This window comes from Pteropus vampyrus, unplaced genomic scaffold (genome assembly GCF_000151845.1).
Source record: "Pteropus vampyrus isolate Shadow unplaced genomic scaffold, Pvam_2.0 Scaffold95, whole genome shotgun sequence".
Taxonomy (NCBI): Eukaryota; Metazoa; Chordata; class Mammalia; order Chiroptera; family Pteropodidae; genus Pteropus; species Pteropus vampyrus.
Window position 1 is genome coordinate 297,177 of NW_011888876.1, and position 19,435 is coordinate 316,611.

The 19,435-nt window shown below is 42.9% G+C and overlaps 1 protein-coding gene and 1 pseudogene across 1 annotated transcript in view; both read left to right on the forward strand.

Annotated features, from left to right (window-relative positions):
• The first annotated feature begins 277 nt into the window (after window positions 1-277).
• Window positions 278-396, forward strand: LOC111742493 (annotated as a pseudogene).
• A 1,837-nt stretch (window positions 397-2,233) lies between these two features.
• Window positions 2,234-19,435, forward strand: part of FNBP1 (formin binding protein 1) — a 77,313-nt gene continuing 60,111 nt past the window's right edge. The window contains exons 1-6 of the mRNA XM_023532953.1: window positions 2,234-2,308; window positions 2,604-2,711; window positions 5,355-5,451; window positions 6,033-6,150; window positions 15,836-15,892; window positions 16,596-16,743. Of these exons, the coding sequence (XP_023388721.1) occupies window positions 2,234-2,308; window positions 2,604-2,711; window positions 5,355-5,451; window positions 6,033-6,150; window positions 15,836-15,892; window positions 16,596-16,743 (603 nt within the window). The remainder of the gene's footprint in view (window positions 2,309-2,603; window positions 2,712-5,354; window positions 5,452-6,032; window positions 6,151-15,835; window positions 15,893-16,595; window positions 16,744-19,435) is intronic.

Genomic DNA, 19,435 nt, shown 5'->3' on the forward strand with positions numbered 1-19,435 from the left:
ATTAGCAGGGAGCTTTAAAGAAGCCTTGCTCTGCAACCTAAATGCCTATCAGCAGTCGACTGGATAAAGAAGTTATGGTTCATATATACAATGGAATATTACTCGGACGTTAAAAAAAAACGAAATCCTATCATTTGCAACAACATGGATGGACCTAGAGGTTATTATGCTGAGAGAAATCAGTCAGTCAGACAGAGGAAGATAAATACCACATGATTTCACTGATATGCAGAATCTAATGAACAAAAAGAGCAACCTAATTAAAAACAGATTCACGGTCTGCGGCCATGCTACCCTGAACAAGCCCGATCCCGTCTGATCTCAGAAGCTAAGCAGGGTCGGGTCTGGTTAGTACTTGGATGGGAGACCACCTAGGAAGATCAGGTGCTGTAGGCGTAAAAAATAAAAAAACAAGGGATTGTAAACTGACAAGTTCTTTTCGATCTCTGAGGTCAACCAAGCGTTGCCTCGCCTAAAAAAACAGCAACGACAACAAAACAGATTTACAAAGATAGAGGACAATCTGGGGATGGCCAGAGGGGAGGGAGTTTGGGGGGACTGGGAGAAAGGGGTGAAGGATTAAAGAAGTACAAATTAGTAGCTGATAGATGGTCACGGGGATGGGGAGCACGGCATAGAGAGAAAGAGCAATCAGGGGGATCATTTATTAAGTACATAAATGTCTAACCAATGTACCGTATACTTGAAACTAATAATAAATTTTTAAAAAGAAGCCTTGCTCTAAATAGCTGGGAATGATCTGTAATCATCACAGTCGTCCCCACCCCTTATCCTGGGGAGGTATGGTCCAAGACCCCCAGTGGATGCCTGAAACCGTGGCTAGTACTGAACCTTACTGAACCCTACATGTGCTATGATTTTTTTCCTGTTCATACGCATCTATGCTAAAGTTTAACTTATGAATTAGGCACAACAATAACTAATAATGAAATAGAACAATTATAACAATGTACTGTAGTAAAAGTTATGTGAAGACGGTCTCCCTCCCTCTCTCTCAAAATATTGTGGTGTCCTCGCCCATCTTGTGATGATGCCCTTCTCGTGACGAGACGACGTGAGGTGGAATTTTCCATTTTCATATTGTCAGATGGCCGTTGACCGAGGGTAACTGAAAATGGAAAGCAAAACTGTGGATGAGGGGCACTGCTGTACTCGAATCGTTTGTGTCTGTGTTCTCTCGATCTCTCGAGAAGTTTAGAGAGACCCGAGTCTTGTTTACACGGTTCATTTGCCTGACGACCCTGTCTTTACAGATGACAGAAAAAAATCATCTCCGTGAGTGGTGGTTCTTGAAATGGAATCCAGGGGTTTGTGGAATAGATTATTGAGGACCAAGAATCTATGAAAAACTTAGATATTTGCCCCTGACTTTTTATGACAATATTAAAAACTATTAGGTATAAAGACAAACATTTTACAGGGATTATTTTCAATTTGAAGAACATTCTAGTCGAATAAAACCTTAATTTCTTAAACTGACATTTCTTACACTGTCCTGTGGGCTGGATGGGGGTAAGGTTGAGGAAACTGCTTTTCTGGAGAAGAGAGTTTCTCAAATGTGTTTTTGATCCTGCCACCTGCCCACTCCCACTCAAGTTAAACTTATATGTAATATTTACGTGTTTTACACTTGGCGTTGCTTTGAATGGAGAACAGAGCCAAAGCACCGTGACAGATTTTCAACTGAAGATGCTGGATTTAAAAACAAGCTGAAGGATGATGCTGACTGTGTTCTGTCAGAGTAAATTGCAGTTTTGTATTTTTATATTAGATTTGGCATTTCCCATCCTACCCACTCCTCATGGCTGATTTGTGAAATCAGGCGAGGATTCTTTCTTTATCTTGTAGGCAAATGATTAAAACCTTGCGTCATTTCGTGGCCTTTCCCTGGGAAGTCCCAGAGCTGGGGCTAGAACCCTCGTCCTCTGTTACCGTTACCTGTTGGAGACAGCAAACCTGCCATGTTTGCCACACTACAGTCCTCCATTCCCGTGATGTCACGCTGACACCCCCTTCACTGATGGACACGGTACCGGCTGCAGCGGGCCTTGGCGTTCTCGTCCTGGGCTCTCGCTGCACGTCCAGCTCACTGACCTCCCTCCTTGAGCTCCAAATAGATCTGTGTTTCCAGCTCTCTTTAGGACGTGTCACTCCCTCATTCAACGTGTCACGTCCCCCCAAAGTGCTGCCCCTCCATCTGTGTAGTCACAGGATGCAGAACCAGAGCCACCCTCGAATCCAGCTTCTCCTTCACATCCCTTTCCGGCCTCCTCCTCCTCCTCCTCCGGTCGGTCACTAGGACTAGTTGATTGTATTTAAGCGTCAGTAAAATCCTCTCCTCTCCTCCCGTTTTCTCCCCTGGACTACCCAGCAATCACCCGACTTCCATCTTCCAGCAATTCTGAGCATATCTGTGGCCGCGCCACTCTTGCAAGCCCGTCAGTGGCTCACTCACGGCCAGTGGAGAATCTAAGCTTGGCATTCGAGGCTGTGAGTGATGGGGCCGGGGCTTCATCTAGTTTCCTTGCCTACTGGCGGCCCTCGTTCTCTTGCACCCCACCCCACCCCACCTCGCACCCCAGGAGGCCGAGTCCACCTGCTTCCTGGACATCTCCCTGCCTTCGCACCAGCTGTTGCTGGAATACCCGCCCCCTCCTCTTTCAGACGAGCAGACTCAAGGTGCTCTGCAGGTCGGGGCTGTATTTCTGTTCATTTTAGTTTCCCAGCTCTTAGCACCATTCCTGGTACACGGGGTAGGCTTGATATATGTTTGGGAGTTTGAAAAAAGTCCACGTGAGTTGTTTTATTTATCTGTAACTCTTTTCCCTCCCGTATCCTTGCCCCAGATTTCTAGGAGCTGTTTTGAGTGATAACTCAGAGATAACAGTTAAGGTGTCGATAGGGCAACTGAGTTCACGTGAGTGTGTCTTTCGCCTCTCGGTTTTTAGTATCCGGAAAAGAGATTTTCCTTTGCACCAGGACATTCATTATATCCCAAAACCATGTCTCTAAGAGGAATAGGGAACATGAATGAATGGGTCAGAGTTCATTTCAGTACTCCAGGCAATTTTCAGACCAAATTTGGTAATGTTGATTTTAACCGCTCAGCACAAAAGCACCCAAGTACAATCATGGAAAATGTTAGACCCGCTTTCTGTGGAGCAGCGATATATTGTCGAGAGGACTGTTCATTGAAATTACTTGAATCCCAGAGAAAGATTATAAACTTTCTCTTTGTTGTGTTTTTTTTTTTTTTAAACAGGATCAATTTGACAACTTAGAAAAACACACACAGTGGGGAATTGATATTCATTAAAGAAGTACAAATTAGTAGCTGATAGATGGTCACGGGGATGGGGAGCGCGGCATAGAGAGAAAGAGCAATCAGGGGGATCATTTATTAAGTACATAAATGTCTAACCAATGTACCGTATACTTGAAACTAATAATAAATTTTTAAAAAGAAGCCTTGCTCTAAATAGCTGGGAATGATCTGTAATCATCACAGTCGTCCCCACCCCTTATCCTGGGGAGGTATGGTCCAAGACCCCCAGTGGATGCCTGAAACCGTGGCTAGTACTGAACCTTACTGAACCCTACATGTGCTATGATTTTTTTCCTGTTCATACGCATCTATGCTAAAGTTTAACTTATGAATTAGGCACAACAATAACTAATAATGAAATAGAACAATTATAACAATATAATGTAATAAAAGTTATGTGAAGTAAAGGTGGCCTCTCTCTCAAAATATTGTGGTGTCCTCGCCCGTCTTGTGATGATGCCCTTCTCGTGACGAGACGACGTGAGGTGGAATTTTCCATTTTCATATTGTCAGATGGCCGTTGACCGAGGGTAACTGAAAATGGAAAGCAAAACTGTGGATGAGGGGCACTGCTGTACTCGAATCGTTTGTGTCTGTGTTCTCTCGATCTCTCGAGAAGTTTAGAGAGACCCGAGTCTTGTTTACACGGTTCATTTGCCTGATGACCCTGTCTTTACAGATGACAGAAAAAAATCATCTCCGTGAGTGGTGGTTCTTGAAATGGAATCCGGGGGTTTGTGGAATAGATTATTGAGGACCAAGAATCTATGAAAAACTTAGATATTTGCCCCTGACTTTTTATGACAATATTAAAAACTATTAGGTATAAAGACAAACATTTTACAGGGATTATTTTCAATTTGAAGAACATTCTAGTCGAATAAAACCTTAATTTCTTAAACTGACATTTCTTACACTGTCCTGTGGGCTGGATGGGGGTAAGGTTGAGGAAACTGCTTTTCTGGAGAAGAGAGTTTCTCAAATGTGTTTTTGATCCTGCCACCTGCCCACTCCCACTCAAGTTAAACTTATATGTAATATTTACGTGTTTTACACTTGGCGTTGCTTTGAATGGAGAACAGAGCCAAAGCACCGTGACAGATTTTCAACTGAAGATGCTGGATTTAAAAACAAGCTGAAGGATGATGCTGACTGTGTTCTGTCAGAGTAAATTGCAGTTTTGTATTTTTATATTAGATTTGGCATTTCCCATCCTACCCACTCCTCATGGCTGATTTGTGAAATCAGGCGAGGATTCTTTCTTTATCTTGTAGGCAAATGATTAAAACCTTGCGTCATTTCGTGGCCTTTCCCTGGGAAGTCCCAGAGCTGGGGCTAGAACCCTCGTCCTCTGTTACCGTTACCTGTTGGAGACAGCAAACCTGCCATGTTTGCCACACTACAGTCCTCCATTCCCGTGATGTCACGCTGACACCCCCTTCACTGATGGACACGGTACCGGCTGCAGCGGGCCTTGGCGTTCTCGTCCTGGGCTCTCGCTGCACGTCCAGCTCACTGACCTCCCTCCTTGAGCTCCAAATAGATCTGTGTTTCCAGCTCTCTTTAGGACGTGTCACTCCCTCATTCAACGTGTCACGTCCCCCCAAAGTGCTGCCCCTCCATCTGTGTAGTCACAGGATGCAGAACCAGAGCCACCCTCGAATCCAGCTTCTCCTTCACATCCCTTTCCGGCCTCCTCCTCCTCCTCCTCCGGTCGGTCACTAGGACTAGTTGATTGTATTTAAGCGTCAGTAAAATCCTCTCCTCTCCTCCCGTTTTCTCCCCTGGACTACCCAGCAATCACCCGACTTCCATCTTCCAGCAATTCTGAGCATATCTGTGGCCGCGCCACTCTTGCAAGCCCGTCAGTGGCTCACTCACGGCCAGTGGAGAATCTAAGCTTGGCATTCGAGGCTGTGAGTGATGGGGCCGGGGCTTCGTCTAGTTTCCTTGCCTACCGGCGGCCCTCGTTCTCTTGCACCCCACCCCACCCCACCTCGCACCCCAGGAGGCCGAGTCCACCTGCTTCCTGGACATCTCCCTGCCTTCGCACCAGCTGTTGCTGGAATACCCGCCCCCTCCTCTTTCAGACGAGCAGACTCAAGGTGCTCTGCAGGTCGGGGCTGTATTTCTGTTCATTTTAGTTTTCCCAGCTCTTAGCACCATTCCTGGTACACGGGGTAGGCTTGATATATGTTTGGGAGTTTGAAAAAAGTCCACGTGAGTTGTTTTATTTATCTGTAACTCTTTTCCCTCCCGTATCCTTGCCCCAGATTTCTAGGAGCTGTTTTGAGTGATAACTCAGAGATAACAGTTAAGGTGTCGATAGGGCAACTGAGTTCACGTGAGTGTGTCTTTCGCCTCTCGGTTTTTAGTATCCGGAAAAGAGATTTTCCTTTGCACCAGGACATTCATTATATCCCAAAACCATGTCTCTAAGAGGAATAGGGAACATGAATGAATGGGTCAGAGTTCATTTCAGTACTCCAGGCAATTTTCAGACCAAATTTGGTAATGTTGATTTTAACCGCTCAGCACAAAAGCACCCAAGTACAATCATGGAAAATGTTAGACCCGCTTTCTGTGGAGCAGCGATATATTGTCGAGAGGACTGTTCATTGAAATTACTTGAATCCCAGAGAAAGATTATAAACTTTCTCTTTGTTGTGTTTTTTTTTTTTTAAACAGGATCAATTTGACAACTTAGAAAAACACACACAGTGGGGAATTGATATTCTTGAGAAATACATCAAATTCGTAAAGGAAAGAACAGAGATTGAACTCAGCTATGCAAAGCAACTCAGGTAAGTTGATATTGAGAAGGGTTATTTAGATGTAAGGATAATTTATATTCGCATGTTATAGGATCCATGTGTAACCCTTTAAATAGTTCTTTTCCCCTTTCATTAAGGTAATATTTCAATAGAAACAATTGTTTTTAATATGGAAAAATAATTTTTATGGAACAGTAACTGTAAAAACTAACATTGCTTTTAGGCTCGTATTTTCTGAATTTTGGAGCAGCTGATTTTTTTCTGAAAACTTGATGGAAATAGAATGTGTATACAGGGAAGTATTCGAATCTTAAGTGTACAGCTCCAGAAATTTTCACAGAGCGAACACACCCCTATACCCAGCATCCAGGTCAAGAAACAGAAAATTACCAGCCTCGGAGGCACCCTCTGACCCCTTCTGCTTCACCATCCTCCCCCGCCCCGCACCCAAGGGCGGCCACTCTCCAGACTTCTAACAGCACGGGTTGGTCTTGCCCACTCTGGAACCTTCTGTGAACGTACTCACTTATTAGGCAGTGTGTGTACTTAGCTTCTTTGTTCTCCACTACGTTTATGAGGTTCACTCACGTGGTTAGACGTGGCGGTGGTTTGTTTCTCTCCATTGGTTTTCAGTATTTTGGGGTCTGAGTGTGCCACGGTCGACCCACCCTACTGTCACTGGGCGGTTGCTTGTTTTCTGTTTGAGGACATAAAGTATATACCCAGGAGTGGGACTGTGGGGTCATAGGCTTCGTGTATGTTCAGTATCAGTCAATGGGGTCAAACACTTTTCCAGAATGCTTCTGCTGCTTCACATTCCGTCCAGCAGCATGACAGAGGTCCCCTGGAGCAGCATTTTAAAAGCCCCTTGGACCTCTTACATCTATAACGATGACGTTTATCCACGAAATTTGCGCTTTTACACGAAATGTTTAAAAGTTGTCGGGAGAACCAAGCGTGAACTCGAAGTGGCATGCCAAATCTTTAATGACTTCTTGTTTGGCGGAAGAAGACTGTGCAGATTGTCTGGGTTGTGCAGACTGAGACTTGTTAAAGATCTAGATGACTTTTGGTTTGGAAACATTTCATTTTAATCCAAAGAGCATCTGCAGAAAGGGTATGTTGTGCGTCATTGAAAGAATGTGGATCTTTCTAGGGCTGGTGGAGTCGTTCGTACGTAAGCGCCTACGTGTTACGTGTGAAATACTTTTATGGATGACAAGTTTTGTTTCTGTTGAATAAGTGAAACTTAAAACATATTGTTCAATGAAATAATTTTTATAACTCGCCGAATCCAGATCGCTTTCTGGTGCCCTGTGTGTCTTCATCAGCCTCACTTAGTACTTTGAGGCTTTTATCATTGATAATAGGAGTGGAGAATGAGCTGCTTCTCGTTGATCATTTAAATATCTCGTTGTTATTCAAAAAGTGTCTTTCTTATGGCAAATGGATGACATACAGTTTTAGCCAAAATGAGGTCTCACCTTATGGATTTATCGATATGTGCTGCGTCTTTTCCTAGTAGCCTACACTCCTGTTTGCTGGTGCCTTAGTCTGCTATTTCCTTTTGCTTTGGAGGTTGTTAGATATCATTAAGTCGTTCTTACAAGTTTCTGCATCCTGCCTTGAAGGGGAAATGCTTTCTTAGCAACCTCTGCAATGCCCGTGGCTCTTTGCCCTGTCTCACCGCTCTGGGTGCAGGTACCCCAGGACTCAGCGTAACAAAATGGGAGGCTATTGGAAAAGACTCCAAACTGCCATGTAGGCTTAGGGTGACATTTAATAGGTCTCCAATAACCATTTTACCATGTTCCACAGCTCAAAACAGAGTATCAGTATTACTGCTATGATGGTGGTTTCTGGGGAAGTACTTTTCCTGAGATTTAAATATTAACATTTGTTTCATTGCATCCCTGAGAAGTATCCAAATTTGTACTTGTCCAGAGAAATGGATTTAAAAAAAGAAGAAGAAGAAGAAGAAGACTGATCCTTGGGACAAATCTTCTAAGCTTTTATGCTGAGATCTCGGCTGGGCCCTTAACACTGATGCGTAAGCATCATGTCGATCCCTTGTTGGTTTGCTTTCTCGCTCTCCTAAGTGACTCTTCCGCAGTTTCTTTTCCAACAAACCCGACACCGCCTTTCCCATCCTCACTGCTTGGGTTCCTCCCCCCGAGCTCACCTGCAGCACTCCAGCTGCCCTGCACCTCTCGGACACCGATGTCCTTCACATCGGTCAGCCCAGCCGCCTGTCTTCCGTCCTTATCACCCTTGACCTCAGCAGCTTCCACAGGGTGGATGCGCCCTCCTCCTAACCAGGCTTCTGAAATAAATACCACCGTCTCCTGGCTTCCTTCCCGTCTCACCAGAAGCTCTTCCTCAGCCTCTCCGGCTGGTTCCTCCTCCTGGTGCCCCTTCAAGTGCCTCTTCTCAATCTATGCCCTCTCACAACCTCCTGTTACGTGGCTTTAAGTTTGATCTATAAGGCGAGGACTTGCAGAGACGTCTCCATTTGGCCGTCTAAGAGACAACTGGCATGGAACATCCCTGAAACAATCTCTCCATTCAAAACCTGCATCTGCACAGCCCAGCATTTCCCTGCTCACTTGAGGGCAGCTGCATCCTTCCTTGCTTAGCTCAGAAACCCGGGGTCCTCTTTGGGTCCCCTCTTTCTCTCACACCACCCCCGCCCCCATGCACACCATCAGGAAGTCCTGGTGACTTCACCTTCCAGATTGATCTAGGATCTGACCACGTCTCATTCCCTCCAGTGTTGCCACCGCGGTCTCGTCCCCACTGCCTCTTGCCTGGATTATCATTAGTTCCCTCATTGGATTTATCCCCTTGTGTTGGTTTTTTGCAGAGCAGCAGATCACAGCGCTCCGCTGCTCGAAACACCAGCATCTACGCATTTCACTCACAGGGAACCCAGTAACCCCCAAATCCTTGCAGCGCACGCCCTAAAAAGCCCTACTTCATCGGGTCCCCATGCCTTTCCGACATCATCTCTTTCCTCTGTCTTCCTCCTTCTCTCCACTCTAACCATACCGGCCTCTTTGCTGTTCACACCAAAGGATCCAGCACAAGGATCCACAAGGATCGTACACACCAGGCACATTCCCACTCCAGGACTGTCGCTCTGTCCTTTCCGTGCGAGGTCACCTGTATGTTCACACCCAGGATCCAGCTGGCCAGCTCCCTGATCTCCTTCAAGCCTCGGCCCACTGAGGCCTACTTCCTGCCGTGCTTTTCCAGTTTTCCCGTAGCACTGATAACTTTCTAACGTTGCATTCATTTTCTTACGTATTTTGCATTTATGGTTCATTGTCTCCCGCTCCTTCCCTGCTAGAATATAAGCCCCTCTGGGGCAGGGCGCTTTTTAAGTTGTGTTTGCCAATGTACCTGATGGGATGGAACAGCACCTGGCACGTGGTAGGTGCTCAGTAAATAGTAGTAGAGCGCCTGAGCCAAGAAGTCTGAGATATTTGGTCAGCAGTGCTTCAGGGAAAATGATCTGTTTTAACAGGCCTGCGAGAGCTGATAAGGATTGAAATACAAAGAGAACTAACAGTATGTCCTCAGAGTTGGCGGGGGAGCTGTGATGAATGAGCCAGGAAGTGCCTGAGCCCAGGAGGCTCACCTTCTCACTGTGGAGAAGAGACCGTATGCAAATAAAGAAGTAAATCTTTTAAAGATAGCATGTGTCGCCCTGTGTAATTAAAACCAGTGATGGCGATGGAGCACGATGGGGGCCAGGGGTTGGTTAGCTCGACCGACTGGGGAAAACCCATTTCTTGAGAACTGGAGGACAAGGACAGGGTGGGTGGACATGGGGAGAGCCTGGGAGTAGCTCTTTCAGGACAGAGAATCAAGGTCCTGAGGTGGGAACATGTTCAAGGAATGGAAAGCCCAGTGTGACCGGAGCATATTCAGCAATTAGTGGCTCGAAATATCATTCTGATGTTAAAAAATCCACATGGTTTTTGGGGGGAGACATCTCTCATTAAGTAATTTTTATATTTTTCTGCACTGGAGGAAAAAAATGCCAACTTATTTTAGACATAAAAGGTGATAATTAGGGCTTTGGTTTCTGTAGGTCAGTGATTGGCGAACTATAGCCCATGGCCAAATCCGTCCACTGCCTGGTTTTGTAAATAAAGTTTTATTGGAATACAGCTGCATCCATTCATGTACGTGTTGTCTATGGCTGTCTGTGCAAAACAGTGGCAGTTGAATAATTGTAACAGAGACCACGTGACTGTGATGTACTTGCAAGTCTAAAATATTTACTGTCTGGCCCTTTATAGAACAAGTTTGCTGACCCTTGCTAGAGTTATTATTTATTCAAAATAATGTAGGGTCCAATTCTTAATATAATTTTAAAACATCTTCTATTACTTACATAAGAACACCAACTATTGATTGCCTTTAGCAATTGTTTCTTTAAAAACAAAAACGAAAACTAAATTATTTGTTATGACCAGATAATGAATGCATATGATTTTAAATGCCACAGGTACAAAATGGCATACAGTGAAGCGTCCCTTGTCTTACTCATCCCCAGGGACAGTGTTATCAGTCTCTTATGTATCCTTCCGGAGAGATATTAGGCACCCACAGGCAAGAAGCATGTTTCGTTCGTTGCCTCCCCGGCAGATCAGCATGCCCTTGCCATCCTGCTTCCTGGAGATTGTTCCGAGGTTCATTTTAATTTTTTTGTAGCTTTATAGTATCACATTGGATTGGTGGATGTATTGATTGTTTCCAGTTGTTTGCAACTTTGAACAAAGTTGCAATGAATAACCTTGAATCATATACTTGGGCAAGCATATCTAGAGGATGAGTTCCTGAAAGCAGCTCTCTCTGGTTGGGTAGAATTGGCTAGGTAGCCCTCCTTAGAGGCTGTGACCCCCTAATACTCACACCAAAGCCTGTGGCAGTGCTGCCTATTTTGACCCTCAGTGCTTCTCGTTACCGATATTCTTAATTTTTGCCAATTGGATGAGTAGAAATTGCTAAGTCTGAGTGTTAATTTGTGTTTCTCTTAGTATGAATGAGGTCGAGCATGTTTTTATACATTTGAACCATTTGTACTTTCTTCTTCTCTATGATCGATTCATGTCCTGGTCCAATTTTTGTTTTTTTTTATTGGAAATTATTATAAATAAAGTAACTATGTAGAAATCATTTTAGAAAATAGGTCTCATATTATATATATATATAACATATTACATTTAAATTTACTTTAACAGTAGAAAAGACATTAAAGTAAAACCTTATATGTTAAACAGACTCATAAGGTTTAGTAAAAACATTCTGAAAGACTTGTAGCATGTTCTCATTGCTTCATTTTGTTTTTTTTTTTTTTAACTCCATGTTGTAATTTCAACAGGCTCAATTAACTCACTGCTAGGAAAGAGAAAGAAAATAGTATTTATGGATTTTGCTTTCTCTTCTAATCGAGTTACACGATTTAGTCTATAACATGATTCCCACAGTTCATTCATCGTAATTCTATTTTTAAATGTAGAAATATGCTCACCACCATCTCTTCTGCCACGGCCTCTCCACTCGTTTCTTGGCATCAAGAAAAATAGGAGTATTTTCCCCCTAATAAGAGCTTGGGACGTAATTTTCGAGTTTTGGGAATGCCACTCCACTCGACAACAATTTGTCTTGGCTGTCCTCTGCTCTGCTCTCTGTTCCTCTCCAAACTTTGTCGCTGCGTTGTCTTTTGGTGGCAAACTCTTGGATCAGCCAGATTGTTTTTCTTTGTAGTGGACTTGCTTTTTTGTTGATACCTGTGAAGAATCTTTTCGTTCCACCTTTTGAAATTTGGTAACTTCACCAAGCTCTGCCTCGTTGTTGATCATTCCATCTGTTTTCCGTAGAGCCCTTTCAAATGCAGATTCAAGTCTTCATTGGGTTCAGGGGCGCTTTCTTCAATTATATCTAAATATTTTTTTCTATTCTACTTATTGGATTATATACTTCAGAGATATGAGTTTTCCTCATGTTCTTATTATCTTGTTCTTTAGATCATCTTTTTTTTTTTTGGATTATGTTAGTTTGCTCTCACGTGATTATCTCGAAATTTTATTAAATTTGACGTCCGGCTTAGTTTATTTTATTAGCTCTGTAGTGGTGCATTTCAGTTCTTCATTCCATTCTTTACCTTTGCAGTCTGTCGCCCTTTTTCATCCCAGAGAATATTCTGGAGGAGTTTGGTTTCCTCCCTCTCTCCCTCCCTTCCTGCCTTCCTCTCTTCCTCCCTTCCCTCCTTTTCTTCTGTATTACATATCAGATCTTTTAAGCATGATTATATTTAATGTGGGCAGTTTCATAACATGGTTAAGGGGACATACTGTAGAGCCCCAGTGCCTGGGGATGCGGTATTATTCTTTCATTGACTTTGGGCAAAGTACTCTGTGCTTTATCGTTTTCATCTGTAAAATGCGAAGAATTGTTGAGGGGACTTAATGAGCTAAAGCATGTAGGCCCATGCCCAGGCACGCTTCCGTTAGTACCGTGAGCGACACCAGTGCTCCTGTGTGCTCTGATAGTGTCGGTGACGGTCCCTCCCATGCTTCCGGTACCATCGGTCTTTCCCTCTGAGCTCTATTACGGGGTAACGGTGGGGAACGGGGCCTGGCTTTGTACATTTCATCTTTGAGTCTTGAGTCTGTTGTCTCTGCAGAAACTTCATTAAAGGCTCTATTTTGGGGTTTACGCCATGAGGTCAAAGGTGTATTCTGTTCCTTTGGATCTCCCCCTGCAAGGCATTCAGCTCGGGGGCCCTGGAAGGTGGAGATCCTGGTGGCCAGCCCCTGGGTGTTCAGCCCGGCTGTCTTCTCAGCGCTTACTCGCTCCTCAGTTTACCTCCATCTGAGCCAGTTTTCAGGGTTTTAGGGACTAGTGTCCATTCTGTACTGTTCCAGAATCTTCCATCCTTCATTCCATTCTTTATCGGTTTATTTTTTGCCGTTGGCAGAATCTCCTGGCTGTTGATTTTCACCTCTTGTTGTTGGGAAAGCACAATCCTCTGATCGAATTTTCTTCTGCCGGCCTTTTCCAGAAATCTTGTGGGGAGCGTTTTTTTAAAAAAATAATTCAATAAAAGGAAGAGAGAATAAAAAAACAAAACATTCCTGGACCCAGCCCTGGACCTTCCGTTTCACAGGGTCTGGAGTGGGGCCCAATGTCTCCTTTTTAAAACTCTCCCTGCGGTTCTGAGGATCAACCGAGTTTCTATCCGGTATCCTTATTAAAGGTCGTATATTTTTCTCTTGCCTTTTCATTAGCCTCTCTCAAAAGCAAGTTAAGTATATAAAACACTTAAAAATTTTTCGGGAAGATCCCATAAATTTAAAGATACTTTTTGTGGTTTATTTGCTTGCTCGTTTTTCAAATAACCTCATACAAACAGGGAGAGAAAGCCTGCGTCAGAGAATAGAAAAGAAAGTTGGTCTTTTTTTATAGCGTTCCCTGAGAGACGTATCTTTCGACCTGAAATCACTTCTAGACCTCTTAAGCTTTGAGTTTTCTGCTGGCATTTATAGAGTGAATTATTCATTGGTGCTTTTAAGAAGCATTCGAGAGCTATATACGCTAAGTTGGTGAGAGATACTCAGCCGTCAGAACCTGATGGCCACAAGGAGTTTTCAATTCTGTTTCAGATTTGACTGGTAAATGGGAACTCTACCATTCACTGGTTTTACCTGGATTATGCCATGTTCAAGCTATGTTTACCTGGATTACGCCACGTTCAAGCTATGTTTCCTCCAAGTAGATCTAAAATTTGTTTTTATGCCTGTTGAGGACTGGAAGCTAAAAAGAAAATGAGAATTTGAATAAACCTTTAAAATAAAGTTTTGAAAGAATTTTAATATAGGGTTTGAATTTAGAAGTGGTATTTTCAATTGTAAGGTATGGTTATGATTTAAAGTCATGTGCTAAAAACACCTCGCGCGTGAGGCTTTTTCCATACTTCAGTCTCCCGTACATGCTACTCTAAATTTGGAAAGGAATCTATTGATTATCTAGTCATCTGCTTTGCATGCACTCCCTTCTCATGCCACTTGTAATATTATTTTTAATAATTCTATCTGGTAAGAAGCGCTTGTGATACACCAGCTCAACTGCACTGTGCTTTCAACATACAACATTTCTCTTTTGCATGATTTTTTTCTCTAAGGTACATTCTTTAAGGAAATATTGCGCTTTTTTTCCCCACGTGTTTTACATCTAGATTGATTGGATAAACCGTGTTTTGTATCTAGAGTATCAGTAGAGAAAACATGACCTAGGTTAAGTATAGCTCACGTGCTAGCAGCCTTCAAGTAAGTTCTTCCTTCCTTCATCGGTTTGTCTGATTATGATTTTTAAATTGCTATAGATTCATGTCTTCATTTTTAAATAATCGCAACAATAGATATCGTATTGAGTGTTATATATTTCCTCGGAATTTCTAGGCTTGAAGGGACAGTAGTGGTCATTTCATCTAAGTCCCTCAGACTTACAGATGAGGAGCTAAGAGCACAGATTTGCTTGTCCATTTGTCCGAGATCATGCTATGCAGGCACAGTGGCCTCTGGATTCCCAGAGCAACGTCCTTTTTTACTAAAGTCCACTGCCTCTCGTGCCATCTGATGCCCGTTAGAGGTGAAATCACATTTTGCTTTGTAAAACATACCATGGTCAAAATTGTAAATTTATCATCGCACATTTTGCTAAGCAAATCTGTAGATTTGGGGGAAATGGAAGAAATACTAAGTGAAAAATAAATAAATAAAAGTAGCTACTATAAAAGAGGAATAGCGACATGGCATCAACAGGGAAGTGAATTCTGAGATGCTGTTGAACGAAGCGTCCCTCTGTGGACCAGCAGTCAGCCTCCTCCGGCGGTTTCCCTGACTACAGCAGCCAAATCAGGACCCATGAGAAATCAGCCAGTGGGACCAATGGTAGCGAGCTGTGTTTTTTCCCATGACTACCTCTTAGTTTTTTTGTGTGTAAATTTAAGTGGGCCAAATGCGAAGGAGAATCTGTGCATTCCTGACCTGGAGATGGGATCAGGAAGAGAGGCTAGAATTGGAGAGTGTGCAGTGCAGACCTGGGAGGCAGGTTACAAGTTCTCCTCGTTAAATGTCTTAGCATGAACAGCCCCCAGATGTCATCTCTACTGCCTTCCAGAGGACTTATTCACAGAGAGTTTTCATTAGCTCTTTGGGGGAGCAGCCACACTGCCTTGATGATATGCCCTTGACGCTTGATTAATTTAGACATTTGGGCACAGTCCATATGCTTTTCTTGGATTTAGAGCAATAACGCTCAACTGAAGACGATCACGAGGGAAAGGTGGCCTGATGAGAAAAGATTGTCCTCAGCTAGTGCTACATGAAAGCCACTGCATCTATTCACACGCTCTGTCCTCAACAATGAAATAAAGTCGAGTCTTAACATCCAGACGAGTGGCCAGCTAGGACTATTTCTGTTCTTACTCGCTCTACGTTTGAGGTCAAGATTCAAAGCTCTGCAACCCCTTCATGACATATCACACGTGTTGGAAGATGGAAGAAGACAAATGGATTTCAGCCATGGACACTTCGTAATTGTTTTCTTTAAGCTTATAATCAAAAGCACTAACTTCGTCTGTCATTCCTGATTTCTCACTTATCTTTCTATGTAAGGTGACCTGTCTACATTTTTGTTTTAGGAATCTTTCAAAGAAATACCAACCCAAAAAGAACTCGAAGGAGGAAGAAGAATACAGGTATGTTTACCGTTGATAATTGCATGGTAATATTCAGATGCCACCGGTGATGAGTATGAAGGAAAGGAGAAATAAATATCGACAGAAATAAGTTGCATTCCCCATTCATACTGAAACTGGGGGCGAGAAAAATAAAAACCTACTCAGTTAACTTATGCTGAATCGCTTGACCTATTCCAGATTGTCTTAATTAAGGTAATTAGGAAATGCTTAGACTATTATCTGAGCAGATACCAGAAGTATGGATTATGCATGCTGAAGTCTGGATTTGGTTTTGTAGTATCAAGAGTCTCTTTCATATTACTACTCATTCATCCAAGACAGACATCCATTTTGGTCAGCGGTTAAGGCCTTTTAACCCGGACAACCCAAAAGTATTATGTCTCTAATTTAGATCCGGACACGTATGACATGGGTACATGCAGCACGTATGTGTCTTTTGGCTTTTCTTTGAAATAAGTATCAGCAAAGCCAAACACCGCCTTGCGTCGAGTGATTTCGGTTTCGCAGAATGAAGAGTGTTTCTGTTGTAATTAATTCTGAGCCATTTTGTTGAGAACGCTCTTACGTGTAATGAATCGCCAGGATCCTCTGGGAGGTCGATGCAGATTAGCCTGATGTTAATTACCACTTCGCCTGTGTCGAGCAGTGCGAGAACAGACGTGGCCTTGTTTGAAAAAGCACCGCTGTGTTGTGTTCGTAGGTACACGGCCTGTAAGGCTTTCCTTTCCACCCTGAACGAGACGAATGATTATGCCGGGCAGCACGAGGTGATCTCTGAGAACATGACCTCGCAGATCACCGTGGAGTTAGCACGCTACGTCCAGGAGCTGAAGCAGGAGAGGAAATCGGTAACCCCAAATCCGTTGTGTCTTCCTAAAAGAAGGACCGAAGATAGGGGGTATAGCCCTAGAAATTTTAAAATTAAATAGAGTCATATAAGTTGATAGGTCTTAAACGGACACCTTCGAGAATCACATAAAAGGAATGGACCCTGTCCCTGTTCCTAAGTTTTTAGGTCGTTATGTGCACTTGGCAAGGGCCCCACAGACACTCTGGAACTCATCCAGGGGCCGCAGAATGTCAATCCCTTCGAGGAATTTAAATGTGGTTGAGCATATCTGACGTGAAAAGAGTTAGCGGTGTAATATGGTGGATGCCATGTGGAGTCAATGAAAATAAATGCTTATATGGAGTTCAGAAAAGCGAGAAAGGTGACCTCCGATCCATCCACTTGGGTCCTTGGCTCATTCATTACCGTCCAGTGAAGATCGTTTTGCTTCTCATGACACCATTAAAATCTTTCCATAGCTTTTATTGTTAAAAATAGAGAAAAACGTACACTCGTCGTCTATTCATAGTCAAAGATTCTCTGACTCTGTTTTACTAGTTCAGGATCCTTGTATTTCTTTGTTGTGTCATGAGCGGGTCCTTTTGCTTTATTTACTCACTGTTAATCATATGTCTTTTTTTACAGTCCGTCATATCTGTATTTTGAAATCTGTTCCCTTTTTTTAAAATCACAAATTATAGTAATTTATAGAGTAGATTATAGGTGTTACAGATACACGTGAAATAATATCTTGCTATACATAGCATACCTTTTATTTTAAGGAGAATTACGAGTACACATCTCTGAGTCAAATGTTCTGTTGGGAGGAGCAGCAAACACCATGCTCTCTTAAAGCATTTTGTAATTACAGTAAGATAGAATTTGAGGAAATTGTGAAACCCTTTAAAATTCGAGAAAGAATATCAGTAAGCAAACACATATTTGTGTTGTTTTAATATAATGCATCATGAACGCTTCTGCTTTTTTTCTGCATAATGTATGACTGCATGATGTGGCATTATGTTATATACTGATAGATTGTAATTTAACGAATTCTGATAATGAGGAGTTTCGGTCAAGATGGCAGAATAGGTAAATGCTGTGCTCACCTCTTCCCAGAACCACGGTGAAATTACAGCTAAATTATAGAACAATCAACCTGGAGAACTATCTGAAGACTAGCTGAATACAACTCTTATAACTAAAGATTGAAAGAAGAGGCCACATCGAGACTGGAAAAAATAAAATTAGAAAAGAATATAAAACTTCAAAAAAATTATTCTGATAGTATCGGATGTTTTTATAGATTGTAGTAACTGACATCTATTGCACGTTGCATCTAATCTTCACCATATCTCTGGGGATGGGGGGACCATTATTTTACACATTTACACCAGACGAGCCTAGAGGCAGGGCACTGTGTGAGTCGGGCCTGTCACACGCACACAGAGGGGCTGGGTTTCACACTCAGGCAGCCTGCCTCTCAGAGCAGAGCATGTACACACACATCTGTTGGTTTCCATTGAGTTATTTTCTTAAACTTGCATCCAAGGATGCCAGATGAAATGGTGTGGATATCATCAGCTGTTAGCTTGAGACCTTCTCGTACTAACCGATATTTCTCCTTTAGAGCTTTCACTTTCGGCCACCTGCCTTTTTTAGTAAATGATCTAATTTTCAGAAGGCTGACTCTCAGATCCGCAGTAGAATATGACCATGTCCACTTTCTGGTGACATTCATTCTCAGCAGAAGTGGCATGACAGAGCTGAAACTCAAGGCCAGCTCTTTGGCTGTCAAATCTAGTTCTCTCTTCATTGGGCTATAGTGAAGAGATGACAGCATGCTTCAGATCTTCCTTCGAAGAGGGGACACCCAGAATCTGTAGTGTGTCCCCAGAGCCGTAGCTCCCTGTGAGGCTGTCGGGCGAGGAGAGGAAGAGACACGGGTTTTCCAGTCAACAAATGAGCTCAGGATTCCACCAGCCCCCCACCAGCTGTGCAACCGTACGCAGGTCACAAAAATTCTCTGAGCTCCCCATTCTGAGTCTGTAACTGAGGGCCGGTGATAATAATAAGCACCTTACAGAGTTGAAGGGCAATTTTTATGAAGACAGGTACAAACCACCTAGCTCCGTGCCGGACATATCGATGTACAGACACTGCATGTTTAATAGCTCCCATTCGGGTGGTTCTGTTTCTCAACACAAATTCTCGTTCCTACCCCAGAGCTTTTGGATGAGAGTTTATTACAGAAAACAGGAGCATATATAGGTCTCCCTTTGACCCAATGTCACAATGGAATCGGCGGCCAGGCTTTGGGTGAATATGACTCGAAGTACACGGTACAGTTCCTTTGCTGTGTCTTCAGTCTCATTCACAAACATAAATCTGTACTCCGTGACAATGTCCAGGATTTACTGGTGAAATGATAAGGAAGAGAAATCAGTGGGAAACTGACAGTTCTTTTTATAAGTCGACGTGTAAAATCTGGAAATTTAATACTTGCCTAATTTTCCAAGATTTTTACAGATTTATAGTGAATACAACATTCATTATCTCTTTGAGCTGACCATATGCAATGAGAACTTCTATTTCTTTGATTTACTTTCTGGATTTTTTTTTGTGAGGGAGAGTGCTATGATTCATTTATTAGTTGCCAACGTTTTTAAAGAATGTTATTAAAACTTTGAATTAAAGAACAAAAACTCCCA